Source organism: Haemorhous mexicanus, chromosome 13, assembly GCF_027477595.1.
Source record: "Haemorhous mexicanus isolate bHaeMex1 chromosome 13, bHaeMex1.pri, whole genome shotgun sequence".
In the NCBI taxonomy this organism is placed as follows: domain Eukaryota; kingdom Metazoa; phylum Chordata; class Aves; order Passeriformes; family Fringillidae; genus Haemorhous; species Haemorhous mexicanus.
This window is the reverse complement of record NC_082353.1, coordinates 12,903,838-12,920,705: the sequence shown is the minus strand read 5'-3', so window position 1 is coordinate 12,920,705 and position 16,868 is coordinate 12,903,838. Positions and strand designations below refer to the sequence as shown.

Genomic DNA, 16,868 nt, shown 5'->3' with positions numbered 1-16,868 from the left:
CTGCAGACTGTGCTGGGAGGTGGGTGCATGGTGACACATGACCCCAGTGGGAGGCACCCAGTGTGCCAGAGCCCTACCATGCACACCCCTGAGGGAATGCTTTGGAGGTGCTCTCAGATCTCCAGATTTTGGTGCAGCCTCAGAGAATGTTCCAGTTAGACTGAAAAGAGAGGCATCCATTTCTTCTACAGAGAGGAGTCTTGTGATGTTACAGCTCCACATGTGGCTCTCGTTTCTCCATCCCCAAGGGGTGTCCCTGCAGAAAGCCCAAAAGGGTTTGAATTCTTACCAAAGCTCAGGCTCCTTTGAAAGCTATGTAGCCAAGCAGATGCTTTACCGTGAAGGAGGACATCCTTTGAAAACAATCTGGTGCTTATTAGTCAATAAGAATTCAGTGTTAGGAGTCCTTCAGCAAGGAAAGAGAAGGAAAGCACATGTGGGTCTGGCCTCCTGAGTGAAAACATGCAGGTTACATCCCTGTGCTCTGCTGAGGAGCAGATTTTGTATAGCACTGTTATGTCAGCACTTTGCTCTCAGTTGCAGTGACATTTGGCAGGATGCTGATGTTGAGACTGAGTTGCCTTAGACCAGGCACCAGGCCCTTTACCTGCTTGCTGGTGCTGCCCTGTAGATATCTAGATTCATTCGGCTCTCTCTTAGCCAGAGAGTTCTCTGGACACTTTCACACACCCACATATGCTCAGAAGTGCCATTTCTGGGAAGGCGGGCTCTTGGATGTTATTTAAAGCTTTGCTGTGTTTCTGGTTTATGTGGGTAGGCACCTGGACTCTCTTATTTCTGTTGCAGAGGACTACAAAATTAGGCATAGACAAGATTAGGTCCTGGGCCTCACCTCCTGCCTCACAACCAGTGCTCTCACTCAGACATTGGGAGAAGGGGTCTGGGCACTGCTCAGCCTGAGGGATTTGTTCCAGTATTAGCTCTGTCTCAGGAGAACACCCTCAGCATCCCTCCTTTCACTGCTCTGCAGCTGTATCCTGAGGCCAGGATTAAAATGTGAAAGGAGAGGGGAGTGGTAACCAAATCCAGTTATCAGGGTGTTGCAGGGGAAGGAGAGTCCCTGGCCCTCCTCCCTGGTGTGCATTACACATTTTACACCGTGTACCACCATCACCACAGGAAGCACCACTGGGAGATTGTCCTGTTTTCCAGCTGCAGAGTCCCAGAGTGCCATCTGTTCCCCATTTGTTGCAGAAATTATGGAGGTGACTGTGTGAGACAGGCAGGATTACCCTCTGGGCTCCGATGCCTTTGATGAGGCAGGATCTGAAGTTAACACTTAAACTAGGCAGAGTTAATTTTATTGCCTTTGTGTATATAATGCCCATGAAATCATTAAAACTTTGTGTGTGCTCCTGGGTCTTCTGCTGTGTCCCTGCAGTGTTTCAGTCATATGCTGACTTTGCCTGAAAAACAGCAGCTGTCTTCCCTTCCCCACCCCAGCGCACAGCAGGACCTCCCAGGGCTGCAGGATACCTCTGCTAGCACCTCCCTGGCTTGGTAGGGATGCTTGGATGAGGGACAACACTTTTGGGAATAATCTTTTTTCCACTGTCTTACAGATTGATGAACTTCCTGAAGGAGCCGTCAAGCCTCCAGCAAATAAATATCCCATCTTCTTTTTTGGGACTCATGAAACGTAAGTGAATGACCTGTTCCTTTGGAAATGCCTTTTTGCAGCACAGCTAACATCATTTCCTCTGATTTTATTGGAACAAATCCTGACTGAAGCCATTGGGAGCCTAGAGAAAGGTCCTGCAAGCCCAACTCATTGGTATTACAAATGGCAGTAAAAGCTGAAAGTAGTTGGGAATGCTGCTGCCTCCATGGTCCACCATGAGCTAACACAAAAGCCTGTGTATCCTGTAAAGAAATGTGTGGGCATGAGTTCACTAAAGGGCCTGGAAAAGCCCTGAACTCAGAGGCAAACATTTTTTACTTGGATGTCCATGATAGCAGAGATCAGGCTCTTGTGTTTGGACATGTTTGAGCTCATGTCCTGTGTGAGAACTCACTTGGTGGTTTGTGATATGAAAGGAAGCAGACCCCAGAGTCTCAGGCAGAGCTTCAAAATATGTGCATTCCTGGGAGATCTGTGCTGGGCTATTGTAGGATGGAGCTCACAGAGTGATAGAAGAACTGAGCTGGCTGAGCTGATAGGGAATGAAGGGAATCAGAGCACAAGAGGTAAGTTAGGTCTCATCATAATTGCTACAAGGTACAGAGTTTCAATATTATAATGCACATGTCTCTAGTTTAAACTATGTCTGAGATAGCTAAAAAATAAGTCACATTCCATTTTGCAAAATATTTTAATTTTAAAACTTTTCCTTCCCCATTTGCAGGTAATGTTTTCTAGAATTCCTTTAAAACTAGAAAAATGACATTCTGATGATATCTTAAATTCAATGTTAGAGGCTTGAAGCTTTATTAAAAATTTCTTGTTTATTTTTGAATTTAATGTTGTTCCAGAATATTATAAGCTCCATAGCTCATACATCACATTTTATTTTTTAAAAAATCTTTAAAGGCAGTTTCTGCTTTATAAAGTTCATAATAGCCTCTTTTTAGTTAAAATAGTTCTTCTATTTTTTCTCGTTTCATTGCTAGAATGAAACAACCTGATGTTTTGATATATTGTGGTCTACTAGTACTGTCACAAAATAATCTGAAAAGAATAAAGTTTAAATAAACTTACAATGCTGTGAAATCAGAAACCAAGGTGTAATTATTTTTTGAATGGAAACATCATTTTTGAGAAACATTTAAGAAAAAAACTGACCATTTTTATTCCAAAATGAGTGAATCCCAAACTGATAATCTCTTTTGATTTGGATTTTGTGAGCTCATGATCTCACTGTAGCATCTGAAACAGAAAAACAGTTTGTAGTTCCTACCTTATAAATGTAAAAGCCTAATTGTTAAAAATGAACTCTAGATTGCAGCTCCTTAGTTTTATAGCAGAGCAGTAGGAACTTATGCTCTCCCAGTGGCAATGAATGCATTTCAAGCAAAGATGTAGACAGCTTTCCAGTGTTTACTTTGCATAAAAGGCTGTAGAAACACTTCCATACATCACTCTTGAGCTAAGTTAAGGTAGCTCATACTAAGTTTCACACAGTTTTCCTTTATTATTTGTGTTAGAACTGTTTGTTTATATTTTTGACAACAAGGAGGCATCTCCTGGTATTAGCAAAAGCATAGATAAGAGAATTTATTCAGCGTAGCATTTAATATTAACATGAAATCTGTTAGTTTGGAAATCACTGTTTGGCTTTCAGGTAGAAATGCATTCTTGGCTTTGTAATTATATAATTAAGATATTTCTCAATATCCAACTGAGTGTGGATCCCATGCTGTCTCAGGTGGAGTTAAAAGGAAGCTCTTTCCTCAGGGACTTGTCATCTGATGACTTTTTAGCAACCATTTGGCTCTGCACTGGCAAACTGCTTGGCCAGTGGGATGATTTAAGTGAATGGAACTTTGCACATTCATAAATGCTGGGCATAAATCAGGCATTAATCTGAAATAATGACTGCAGAAAGGAAGAAATATTATCCTGCGATTAAGATATTAGACTGGGACTGAAGAGAGCTGGTTTTTCCTCTGTACTGTGCTGTCAGTTTGAGTTTGACCTTGGGCAAATCTTTGTGCCTCAGAATCCCATCTGCAGAAAAGGGCAAGCTCCCAATGTCGTGGTGAGGTTACAATAATAAATGTGTTTAATCCACATTCCCACAGTAATGGAGACCAGAGAGTTAACAGGAATTGCAAAGATCATCAGGAAAGTAGGACAGTGATTGTGGTGAAGGACACTGGGACTTGCTCAGCTCTGGTCATTGATGACACAGAATCTTTACATGTGGGAATGAAGGGGTCTTTTTGCCTTCATTGTTTTAATTTGACTTGTGATTACAATCTCAATGTCACCATGCAGAATTCAGTAGATATAGATATGCAACCAAAAGAAAGTTATGCTTCCTTCAGTTTAAGAGTTAAGAAGAAGCTGGAGTTTTACTGTAATGTGTGTAGAAAAAGCAGGACAGATCATCACTCTTTTTTTTTTTTTAATAATTATTTTTCCCTGCACTGTGGTGCTTGTGCCTGAAATTAGTTGGCCCAGTGCATAGCTGACTTAGGCAGCAGCAAAGCACAAAATCCCTCCTTTGCTGTGCTGTCTAAAAAACTATTTGGCCACAAGCACCCCATGTGTCTCATTGTTTCCTTGTATTACTCATCTGCCTATATTCATCCATTGTTTTTTGTTCTTATATGAAGTTATAAGATTTTTGGGAAAGAGCATTTTTATTGTGTTTGTGCAGAATTTAGTATGTGGGGGGCTAATTCCAAGAAAGCAGCTCCCAGGCTTACTGGCAGTATAGATAATAATAAATGCCACTGCTTTTTCTATCCCATAGTACAAGGGACAAATTTTGGCTCATGGGTCCTAGGCACTCCTTACATGCTTAACTTTTCACGTGGCATTTTTGAGGCCTTTCTGGATTTATAACTCTAGGATTGGAGGTTTGGTCCCTTGCTATCGCAAGCAATGACATCATAAACTGTTTTATAAACTTTCATAAACTGCTCAAGTGCCAGTTCCCAGCAGTAGTTAATAAAATAGAGATGTTTCAGTTGTTTCTAGAGATACCCAGCATGATTTTACTACATCAAACATCAGGATGGTGAGCCAATCCATTAAATCAGACTCACAGCAGTAACTCAAAGCCAGCGTGACCAAAAAAATAAATAAATAAAACTAGAAAAGAAATGCTTGAATGAGCAGAAGAATAGGGTAGGCATTTGCACTCTTAATGTTATGATTTTTTTGAAGAGGAGAGTGGTAAGTCCTTTTTTGACTGTTCCCTCTGTTAAATGCAGTGCATTCCTGGGGCCCAAAGACCTTTTCCCTTATAAAGAATACAAAGATAAGTTTGGGAAGTCGAACAAGCGAAAAGGATTTAATGAAGGCCTGTGGGAAATAGAAAACAACCCTGGAGTAAAGTTTACTGGATATCAGGTAAATGACTTTCACACCTATTGCTCTTATCTTTCTTGTTTTCTTCTTTTACTGCTTGTCAAAGTGAGCGTTTTAAGAGTGACGTGTAAGGTTCTGGTTTTGATGGAGCAAGAAAGTTTCACAGCTCTGGTAATTGTGTAATGTAAAGACAACTGTGGTCTCACACTCTGTGACAAATGGAACTTTAATCATACTGCAGAGCCTCTTGCTTTCTGTGACATTCTGGGGTGGTGAAGTGGAAAATTCTGCAACACATTTAGTTAAATTAAAAATGGATGGGTTTATTTACTCCTGTACAAACATGAATAATTTCTGACTTCTTCTTTCTGTTGTTTATTTTTATATCAGGCTCCATGTATTTTACACAGACCTTAAGGTCATTGCACTTTTGATTTTTACATTTGGCAGTGCCAAAGCTAAGAGGAGTGAGGAGGTGGAGGGTTAAGCTGCTGGTAGGAGACAGTTGCTGCTGTGCAACAGCTCTCCCTGTTGGGTGTCCAGAGCAGAAAGTCAGTGAAGCTGGAGGGGGAGAAGAGTAGTTGGTGGGCTGTATAAAGCAAAGAACTTTTCTCATTAAAAAAATGTGGTCCTTTGAAGGCAGGAATCACCTCCAAAAGCAGGCAAACACCTATTACATTATTATCACAAAACACTACAAGCCAGAGATACAGACCACCTGCAGAAAAGCTGCTGCCTCTCTCGGTTCCTGTTTCATATTTTCAGCCTTACACATGTTTTGCATACACTTGGTTTTAAAAAAATCCAGTGAATAGTCTGTGGGAGATGGGCTGTCAAAGAGTGCTCAGCCTGCTGGTCAGGGTTTGCTTTTCCAAAACACAGAGATCTTGCCCTTTGAGTGGAGTGTAACAGCCATCTTCTCTCACAAAAAAGTCTCTGCTATTGCAGCCAAAGTCTGAAAGTTTCACTAGTTTTTCCCAGAGTAGAACATGCCAGGTCTCTCCAGTGAGCAGCCCTTAGTTCTCCTCCAGCAAACACATTTTTGTTATTGGATCTTCTGTTTCTGTGTAAACCCTTCAGAACATGCTATCCCAGAATCTGCATCTGATAACTGAGTTCAAGTGGTGACTGAAAAAATTGCCTTTGCAGCTCTTTTTCCTGATAATTGCAAAAATAACCTGAGCTCTTCCTAAGTATAGCAAGTAAAGTGTAAGCTGTCCATTTCCACTATTTCTATCTTCAATGCAGAACAAAAATCAAGTAATAGGTATTAGTGATATTTTATTGTTTATGTTATTATTGTTGTTGTTATTTTAAAGGCAATTCAGCAACAGAGCTCATCAGAAACTGAAGGAGAAGGAGGAAATACAGCAGACGCCAGCAGTGAGGAGGAAGGTGATCGGGTAGAAGAGGATGGAAAAGGAAAAAGAAAGAATGAAAAAGCCGGCTCAAAACGGAAAAAATCCTACACTTCAAAGGTTATCTTCTGACTTTTCCTGTTGTTATCCCTGGGCATTTATAACTGGAATACTGTTCACCTCATGGAAATTTGTTCTTCCTCCTTTAGCATTTTGATTCTGACACCATGACAGTGGTGTCAAACAGGCAAAGGAGAGTGCTCTTACTTTGTACACAGCCTTGGTGAGACACCACTTGAAATACCTTGCCCTGTTCTAGTGCCCACACACTGAGAGGAAGGTGAAACTATGGGAAGGAGATCAGTAGGGCTGGAAAGAAAACCCCTGCAAAGATGGATTGATAGGTTTGATCATCTCAGATCAGTCTCTCCCCAAGAAGAAGAAAAAAAGCCTTAGGAGTGGGCCTCCTGAGAGCCATGAGTTCAGGTTTGGTTCCTGTCCAGGAGAACTGAAGCTTCCCCCCGCATCTCCCAGAAAGATCTAGTAGGGCCAGATGTGCTCACCTGCTCCTCTTGAAGCTGAGTGTAAAATACTTCAGTCCAGGATACAGAATGGGAAGGTGGAAGAACCAATTCATTAAGCAGGGAGTAGGATGCTCAGTTTGTAGATATAAGACCTGCACTGTAGTACCTGCACTGTAGTACCTACCAGCCCTGTTAATGTCTTAACTAAAAGTGTAGATCAAGAAGCTGAGAGTGATGTGTTTGTCTCACAGTGGCTGGTGGACAAAATCCCCTGAGAAGTGTCACCTTTGGCTTCAGATAGACTTCTCACTTGTCACCTGGGGTGAAGGGCAGCAACATTATAGTTACTTCCTCTGGTTCTATGTGTGCCTCCAGGGCTGCACTTTGCCTGAAAAATTGTGTGAAGTGTGTCAGAGTCAATTTATTCACGTTCATGTTATTCTTCTCTGAAAGTGAAAGCTAATGGAAATGAGAAGAAGCAATCAAACTATCTGATCCAGGCACAGTTTGGGGGAGAGTGTTAATTTTGTGACTGATCCACCAAACAAAATGTATTTTCACCCCTTTTGTGTGTTTTACATCAGAAATTCAGGTCTGTCTACCATCTTCTTTCCAGAAGACTCTGGACAAACAGAGGATTATGAAAATGGTGGCTTAATGCCACAATTTATCCTTTTGTACTGTAGAATTGCATAACATAAAGGGATGTAAAGGAAAAGATGTATTGCTTCCACATGGCTCTAATGTTAATATATTAAAGCTGACAGCACTAAAAAAAAAGTATGGAAAGCAGCTCTGCTAATGTTATTCTCATTTTACATATCTGTATCTAATCAAAACTTTTGCCAAGCTGGCACCATCTGTTTCATTAACTAACAAAACCTACAGGTGACCCAGCACTAATACCCAGCTCCTATTACTGTGTCTGTCTTTTAGTCAATTGAGCTGCCAACCTGTGCTGAACACAGAATTTCAGAGAAATTTCCTTCAATGGTGGCAGTAACTCCAACTACTTTATCTGAAAAATGCTTTTCACCCCATGTATCCTCCCCAGTATTCACCTTGAACAGGGAAATGCATGATCAGACAGCATTCCACATACATTTCAAAAAGTGTCTTTCTATGGCAGAAGCTCAGGTTTTAATTTTCACTTTGTTGTTGATCATTTTAGAAATCCTCCAAGCAGTCACGGAAATCTCCTGGAGATGAAGATGATAAGGACTGCAAAGAGGAAGAAAATAAGAGCAGCTCTGATGCTGGGGATGCAGGCAATGACACAAGAAACACTTCTTCAGATTTGCAGAAAACCAGTGAAGGGGTAATCTTCTGTTCCTGTCATTCACTTCCCATGCAGTTTGCTCCTGGGGGGCTTTGGAGCCAGGGGTGACCTGTGGGTTACATTTCAGTGCTCAGAATGTGTCTACAACAGAAACATGGACCTGGTGCCTGCACTGTACAAATTTTGCTCTAGAGAAATGACTGAAAAAGAGCATTATTTTTGTTCTGACACTTGCATAGATGTCAGCTGAGAGGAGTTACTGGAAACCATGAGCTGGAATGATGCAAAATGGATGTGAGAGCAGACTCAGACTGTCTGCATAATGCATGTTGGCTCACTGACAGAGGGAGCCTGCTTACCCTTTCACACTTGTTTAATTTGTGGGGTCCCAGTGTCTTCTTCAGGGTTCTCAAGGGTTCGTGTGCTCATGACTGACTCTGCACACTGCAGGTTCCAGGGCAGGTGCTGCCCTGGGCTAGGACCTTCCAAGGATGGGATATGCAGTCTGCTCCAGAGCAGCTTCATACAGTCTCCTTGTGTGTTTTGTCAGTTGTGTGTTCATATCAATATTACTTTGTTGTGGCCACAACAAGAGGGGAAGGCTGAGTAGGAGGGTTAGCATGGCAGCTGGTTACTCAGCCACCTTTAGCAACCCCTGCTATTTCTGAGCCTTTGGAGCAGCACAAGCCTCTCTGCTCCAGCACTTGGAGCTCCAGCTCAGCAGTCCTTGTGCAGTTGCCATGCCAAGGCTCTGCCACGTGGGCAGCAGCCGTGCTGGGCTGTCACAGGAGCTGAGTGACACAAATCCCCAGGTGTGAGAGGAGGCCAGCCAGCACGGCTCTCAGCTGACACTGCTGAGGTGTCTTAGCACCCAGCTGCGTGCTCAGCCAAGCCCTTTCTCACAAAACACAACCTCTGGGCAGCTGCTGCTGTCTCCCACTCAGAGACTCCTCCCAGAGCTTCCTTTCCCTGTGTCTCTCTGCAGTGCAGTTTTGTGACTCTGCTATAAAGACTTTGATAGGTGGCTCATGGGGTCACAAGGGAAATTCCCACTCCCATTCACTCTGAACAAGCTGCTTCAGCCAGGGACTGATGCAAGGAGACACTGCCCAGCTGTGCCCTCCCAGCCTCTCAGCTATGCCCTCTCAGCCTCTCACCCACAGAGTGTCAGAGGCTGATAAGGGTGGCCCACGTTCTGCCTAGTGAACCCTGTGACACTTCCATGTCTTCAGATAGGTATTTGGGTGAGAAAACTGTTTGTAAGATGCATCTGAGGTAACAAGGGGTTCAGCAGGCCCTGCTGGGTTTCCCATGTTTGTGGCAGTGACAGGGGATATGTCTGTGGACTTCAGGCACATTTTCCATGTAAGGACAAAATGCTCACTGAGTGAGGTCAGTCACAGACTAAGTGGCTAAAACGTCACACAGGATGTTGGCTTTGTGGCTGTTGACATTCATATGGCTCTTTCTTCTGGGTGTGACATGCTTGTGACATGCTTGGGAAGTAGAGTCCAGCATGCTACAACATCATGGTGCTTCTCAGCATTTTCAGGATTACAGATATTTTAGCCTCTGTGCTGAAATACTGTCAATAGTCTTATCCTTCCTGCCAGCACCAGCTTGAAGCAATATCTAGAATCAATATTGTCATACCCATGTGGGGAGGTGGCTCTGCTCTGACTTCTGCAGCCCCACCACGCAGCCTTGAACTCGTGCTTCAGCAACCAGTCTGTTGCTAGGTCTTGGATGCTTTTAACGTTATGGAAAATGTGGAGTTTTAGTAATACAGATTAAAGAGACAATGGGGATATGGTTTTAAGAGCAGCTTGAGATAAAAGCACCGATAAGTTTGGAAGAGTTCACATCCTGGTCCATATATTTTACCTTGGTCATTTCTGCTGCAAATTCATCATTTGACACATGAATCTCTTCAGGGTTTCATTGCGGTTTTGTCAGTAGTGCAATTCTCTTTGAGGACCAGGAGGGGACACTCCATCTCCTGCTGCTCCTCAGAGCCAGACCGTGTCCTTTCAGAAGGTCTGCCTTTACACAGGGCACTAGGGGGAAGAGTAGCAGGTTCTTTTTGAGGTGGTGGTAAGCAGCCAGCCCCACAGTGTCCGGATGGGCGAGCTGGGGCACAGGGCCAGCTGTCTGCTGGACACCCAGCCTGAGGCTCTGCTGCAGGGCACTGAGCTCCAGCCCACACTCTTGGGCTTCTCTCCTGTAGAAAGGGAGGTTGAAAAAGACCGACATGCGCCTGGAGAGTTGGGATGTGATCCTTCTGTTCACACACGTGACTTCAGCCGAATGTCTCGACCTGCTAAAGACACCACCATAGATGAGATAATGGTCTCCTCAGGGTCACTGAGCTCATGAGCAGAGCCTGGCCAGGCAGCGTGCCGAGGATGGGGTCCCTCCCTGCGGTGTGCAGAGCCCCGTGCCCCGCTGTCCCCAGTCGGCCACTCCAGGGCCTTGGTGTGGCCATGAGATGGCGCCAGGAGCCTCCGGAACGGGCGCGGGTGTGAGCCAATGCTCGCTCAAAGACACCCCGGGTCAGACACCCAGCGCAAGGGTTCAGGGCCCTGGTCTCAAGGACAGGTGTGATTCATTGCCGTGGTTTGCCAGCGGCTGCTTGAGAGCTGCCTGCTCGTGGAACTGGGCCACCATGGAGGCACATGTGGCTGGGCCACCCTAGCCAGGGTGCTGCCCCTGGGCTGAGAGGGCCTTGGGCCACCATGGAGGCTCTTGTGGCTGGGCCACCCTAGCCAGGGTACTGCCCCTGGGCTGAGAGGGCCTTGGGCCACCATGGAGGCACATGTGGCTGGGCCACCCTAGCCAGGGTACTGCCCCTGGGCTGAGAGGGCCTTGGGCCCTCCTGCTCTGCACCTCCCAGGCCTCAGACTGTGCAAGAGTTGCCTGGAGGAGACAAGCTTTTCTCTTAATAAAACTACTAATAATGAGGTAGTAATTGCCTTTTCTAATGCCTGGACTGCAGGCTGAAGACCCATCTCTCCTCCTCAGATCAGATGGAAACCTGCCTTTTAATCACACTCTTACCCTCAGCATTATAGGATCTTCTTGAAGGGCTAACAGCTGAAGTCAGATGATTGCAGGAGCACCTTCACCTATATTTCTTAATGAAAATTCTAACCTCCAGGTGGTAGGGGTAAGCTTGAAAATGTGAAATGATGGCTTCCTGAAGACTCAAACCCAGAGCAAATAAAAGTACTTTCAGAGCTATTATATTTTTTTCAACCAATATCATACTGTTGAAGGGCTCAACTGTGATTTTTTTTTTTATCCCTTGGGTAGACAAAGGTGCTTTCTTTTTTTGATCTCCATCCCTTAGTTTCTGAGCTATTCTTGAGTACTACAGGCACTCTCAAGAAAGAGATGTTTCCTCAGTCCCAACCATAGTTGGTTATTCTGTTCCATCACTACATGTTTTTCAAGCTCTTTCCCTAACTGCTGTTCCTTATCCGATTCCTTCCCCAGAAAGATGCAGAGCCTGAACCTCAGGGGTTAATCCTCCAATATTAATTAACTAATAGTGTATTAGCTAAGACAGCCCATCCCAGAGTTTGCTCAGATCTTGGGTCACAGAATCTTCCCAGAACTGTTCCCTGCTGTTAAATACTAAATTTTTTTCAGCTTTCTCAGAATACCACGTAAAGAGAATTTTCCGGTGGAAAGGTATTCATGGCTCTGTGTTTTTTACTTTCATGGTATTAAATTTGTTCATAAATGAGTGAATTCATGGCAGCAGCAGATTTGCATTCCTCATTCAAATCTCTGGTGACTTGTGTCTTTAGTTTTTGGCTGGCATTACTCTGAGTCTTTGTAACTGAACATCTAAACTGCTTTTTTCTTTACTTTCTGGATGACCATGTACTCATATTCGAAAGCTGGCTGTGGTTCTGGCCTTATTAGTGTTTGAAGGTCAGGCCAGCACACTGGGTTTGTGGCAAGTGTTCATTTTGGTATTCACTGTTTTAGTGACAGTCTGGGCAGTGTATTGGTAAGGGAGGCATTTCCTTGGTGTTCAGGTGCAGGAGGCGAATGATTTTATTATCTTCAGAGAAGAATAAATTTGCTGGAAATGAGATACATTTTCTTGCTCCTGGTACAGCATGAATATTAAAATGGAGTAAAGGACTGTGATCCTTTTTCTCACACTGACAATTAGTTACCAACTGAGTCAGTGGATCTATTTGTGGAGGCAACTGCCAGCAGGAATAAGGGGATCAAAATCTGGTCCAAAATTATTGCCATCTGACACCATTGCGTTTGAGAGAACATTTAAAACAGCCTGTGTCCAGGCTTTTTTGTTGTGGCATTCTTGTGGGGTAGCAACAATCCCAGTTACTGCTGTGAAGTAAAAGTGTAATGGCCAAACTGGCCAGAGAAACAGGTTCACTGTGTCCTTCTGATGTGGTTTGGAGATGTTGGGCTCCTTTGCTCATCTTTACTTATCAGGAATAACATTGGTCAGGCTGCATAACAGCCTGTTTGGGGGCTCATCAGCATTGAAAGCATAGCATTTAGGGCTTGGTACAATGTAAAAGCATTTTGTACAAAAAATGCAAACAAAGTATGTTTTTCTGTCTGATTTTCTTTTCCTGCAATTTGAGGCATGCTTCAGAGCAAATGATAATATTTTTTAGAATGTGTCTAAGTATTTCACAGTAAAAAATTTTATGTAAAAATCAAATAGTGCCATAGTATACAGTGTAAGGAGTTGTGTTATCTGCTGCCTTCCAGTAGCTCAGGATAACAGCCCTGCTGGCTAAGGACATGGGACATAACTCAGAGGAAACATAAATGTCTGAATGCAAGTTGAGATTAAAGCAACCAGTACAGATGAAATATTTGCAGCTCTGTGTACATTGAATCCTGTAACTACTTTGACCTCAAAGCAACACTGAATAACAACTATTTTACAGAGCAAGTAAACAATTATCCTTCTGCCCATGCGGTTTTACAGTACAGGATGGCTGAATTAGTTGCCAGACACTGTTAAGGAAGTAATCTTCAGTGCCAGAAAAACAGACGGCAGTTTGTGGGTTTAGTTTTGTCCCCTGCTCTGTTTTCTGTGTGCTGCCGTTGATAACAGAAACTTTGCCCTGGAATCAGTCAGATCCTGTGCTCTTTCCTTTGTGTGCAGCACGGCACACGTTGTACCACAGCTTACAGTGAGGCTGAGAGACTTGTTCAAACAAAGATGTTTGAGAGTTGATGTGTTTCTGGAGAGACGTGAAACCATGGAGACCAGGGGAGGTGCTCAGGCTGCCGCATCCCCGAGCTGAGCTGCGGGCAGGGCGGGCTCAGCCCGGCCAGAGCCCCCGCGCTGCCCCTGCGGCTCTCCCTGCTGGGCACAGCCACCTGCTGCCCTGGGGCACCTGGCACTGCACCCGCAGTGTGGGCCATGGGGAACGTGCCGCTGGGAACTGAAAAGCCTAGAGGATGACTTGCATTATCTGCCTCTTTGTTGTCCCTCCCGTGCCGCAACAGCTGTATCTGTGACACAGTGTGGAGGGGAGGTGTTAATGTTCCCAGCACCCACGGAAGGATGATCCTACTCGATCTTCTGGATGTAGCCCAGAAGGGAATTGTGGTTAATAATTGCAAAGGTTTCATGCTCTCAAAGGACATCTTTCTGTACTGGATCTGAGAGTTCCAGCACAGGAAGCAGCTGTGTTACCCCATCCTACCTTAGCAGAAAGCAGCTTTGATTGACTAGTCATGTGTAATTGTTTTAATGGGTGTCTGAGTCTGAAGGGAAAGGAACAGCAGTGAACCCCCTCAAAGCATCTCTAAATATGATCTCACTGACTCTGAAACAGGAGAGAGGCCTCTGGAGTGTGGTGTTGGATGGGCAGCACATGGTTACCCCTGCTGGGGGAGTCAGGGCTCTGGTAGTTCCTGTAAGCCTGAGCACTTGATAATAACCCCTGACTGTGTGTCCCTAGCCAGGATGTAGCAGGACCTCCCACACAGACAGCACAGGTTTCCGTTTTAACTCTTCACAAACCACTTGTCATAGGAGAGAACTGCAGTGACCAAAGACAGGGAAGGTGTTGTAGTGTTGTAGAAGAGATGCCTTGCCCAGAGGTGGGTGTTCATGGTGCACTGCATGCTGTCATCTTGCTGGCTAATGTAACCTGTCCCAGGGCCATCAGGTGAATTTTGCCATCTCTGTTCAATCAGAGGAAACCAAGACTTGTATCTCTTGCCGTGATTATGTGAGGACAGTCTGATCCTGATCCCACTGATGTCAGGGAAAGCAAGAGCTGACCTTGACTCACCCGTGGGAGTTCCTTTTCTCTCATCACCTTAGAGTGAACTGGAGCCAAGCTGTTTCCTTTTCAGAAGCAGCCCTTGGATCCCTTAGCGATGAAAATGTTTATCTTTGCTCATGCTCGCTAAGCTTTCCTGTATTTGAACAAGAGGGTGTTCTTGTGGCTGGACATCCAGGAATGCAGCAGTGCCTGAGCTCCTGCATGAAGCCCATCAGTGATTTTGTGCAGTGGGAAAAAACAAAATTTGGTTGTGCCTGAAGCGTGCTACAAGGTTTGTAATGGAGTGACTGGGGGAAAACCCACCCACATATATCAGTGGAGCTGCTTATTGGATACAGCCCTAAATGGTTACTTTTAAACTGTGATCATTAATATTTTGTAGTGATATGTTTAGTTGATGTAACAAAGCCGTTTTCTCTAGAAAAAAAATTGTTTGAACAGACCAGGTGGTTGCTTGTACCTGTGACTAAGAAGTGGGGAAATATGACATCAGTTGTATCAAGTTTGATGCAGCATGTTATTTCTTACATTAAATGTGACTTCTTTCTCTTTCTCTTTCAGACTTAACCAACATAATGACTGCTGAATATTAAGGGAAAACACAAGAAGGTTACATGTTTGGTTGTCTAATATTCTTGGATTTGATATGAGTCACCACATCTGTTCATTAGTACCATCAACAGCATCCCAGTTTGTATGCACATTATTCACATTCCTATCTGTTGTGTTTGCAGAAATGACATTTTACCCTTTTTTCTAAGGGTTACTTTTTGATTTTCATATTATTTGGTTGCATGAAGTTGCCCTTTTCCAGTGGCTGAGGTTTATGAAGATATTGCATACTTGAACATGTTTTAGATTCCTTTTCGAGACAGAAAAGGCATAACTCCAAATTATATCATTCTAAATCAACATTTTTTAAACACAACTAAATCTTAGAAATGAGTCCCCACCATACAGTGCTACAATAATCTTCCACATACAGACATAATTTTAAATTTTCCTAGATCCATTCTCTCTTGGGTTTTGATCAGTTTAAAACATGAAAGAAAAAATCTTCTTCAGTTGAAATCACCACCAAGTTCAATAATGTAATAAAATACCTTTCCTTATTAGAAGTACCTAGCTAGTTATACTCTTAATACTTCTCCAAACCATGATGTAATGTACACTATCTGACTTAGTTCCTATATGTGGAGTTAGTGAAAGTCTTTTTGTGTTTCTTTAGATTAATACAAGGATTTTTCCAATGCCAACTCAATTTGAAATCATTCATTTGGATGCTTTCCATTTTTAAGCTTACTGTGATATACAGCCCTATGGGAAACCAAAACAAAACATCAATTTTAAATAATGAAAGGCTTAAAAAAGGATGCTGTCATTCTGGCTTTTTTTTTCCTTTTGGAAATAGAACTAGACTAGTAAGTAAGCATTCCAAATCCATTACTCTGTGTACATTATTGTTGCTATTGTGATAATAGAGATTTTTATTTATTTTTATGCCAGCTTTTATTGTGAAAACATATTTAGTCTGGTTTTATCAATCCTTGTTATGCTTGTCCTTGGAACATCTTTTGCGTATTCAAGGTTTGTAGTTGATGAGTTTACTGTAAAAAACTAAGAAAAAAAACACAAGGAAAAAAAACCAAAAAAACACCAAAACAAAACAAAAAGGAAACAAAAAAAATGTATTGTTTTTACAGAATAAATTTATTGGAATGTGTATTGGGAGTAAGGTTTGAGGTTGTAAGCAACTAAGTTAGCGTCATATTTGGCTTCATACGTGTAATAATGTGAGGTATTAATGTAAGTCAAGTATTAAAGCAAAACATTCTGTTAACATGAGTTGACCATAATAGATACAAGTGCAGGTGAGATCTTTATTTTTTCTGTACTTTGCCTTTTCTGGATAACAGGAGGTCATTAAATTCACCTTGAATGTATTCAAAGTTTCTTTCCAGACATCAGAAGTAACATCAGAGGCTCAAATACCTGTGAGCCAGCACGTCCTGTGACAGCCCAGCTGGGTTTGTTTCCCTGGGAGGAGGCAGTGGGATGGAGCTGTCCCAAAGCCTAAGGAGCTGCACCAGGGATGCTGGGTGCTAGCAAGCATTGCCTGAGGTGTGCTGTGGTTGTTTTGGAGCTGCCCCTTTGGCTGGAGGTGTAAAACCTGGGGCCTCTCCTCTGACTGCTGCTGGGAACTGCACAGCAGTGTTCAGCAGGAGAGTGTTACAGCCTGCATTTCTCAGTGCTCTGAAGGTCCCTTCGTGCAGGGTGCAGCACACAGGCATGACAGCTGCTTCCTTCTTACTGATTAGACTTAAAAATAAAAATCTTTCAATCAAAACATCAAGAAGTCAACAAACCCAAATAAAGTGTTTCCAGTTAAAACGTTATCAGCTAGTTTCA

The 16,868-nt window shown here is 43.3% G+C and overlaps 1 protein-coding gene across 1 annotated transcript in view; it reads left to right on the top strand.

Moving 5' to 3' along the window:
* The window catches only part of HDGFL3 (HDGF like 3), a 37,131-nt gene extending 20,947 nt beyond the window's left edge, over positions 1–16,184 (top strand). Inside the window, exons 2-6 of the mRNA XM_059858468.1 lie at positions 1,584–1,660; positions 4,903–5,041; positions 6,319–6,477; positions 8,053–8,199; positions 15,021–16,184. Of these exons, the coding sequence (XP_059714451.1) occupies positions 1,584–1,660; positions 4,903–5,041; positions 6,319–6,477; positions 8,053–8,199; positions 15,021–15,026 (528 nt within the window). The 3' untranslated portion in view covers positions 15,027–16,184. The remainder of the gene's footprint in view (positions 1–1,583; positions 1,661–4,902; positions 5,042–6,318; positions 6,478–8,052; positions 8,200–15,020) is intronic.
* Positions 16,185–16,868: the final 684 nt, after the last annotated feature.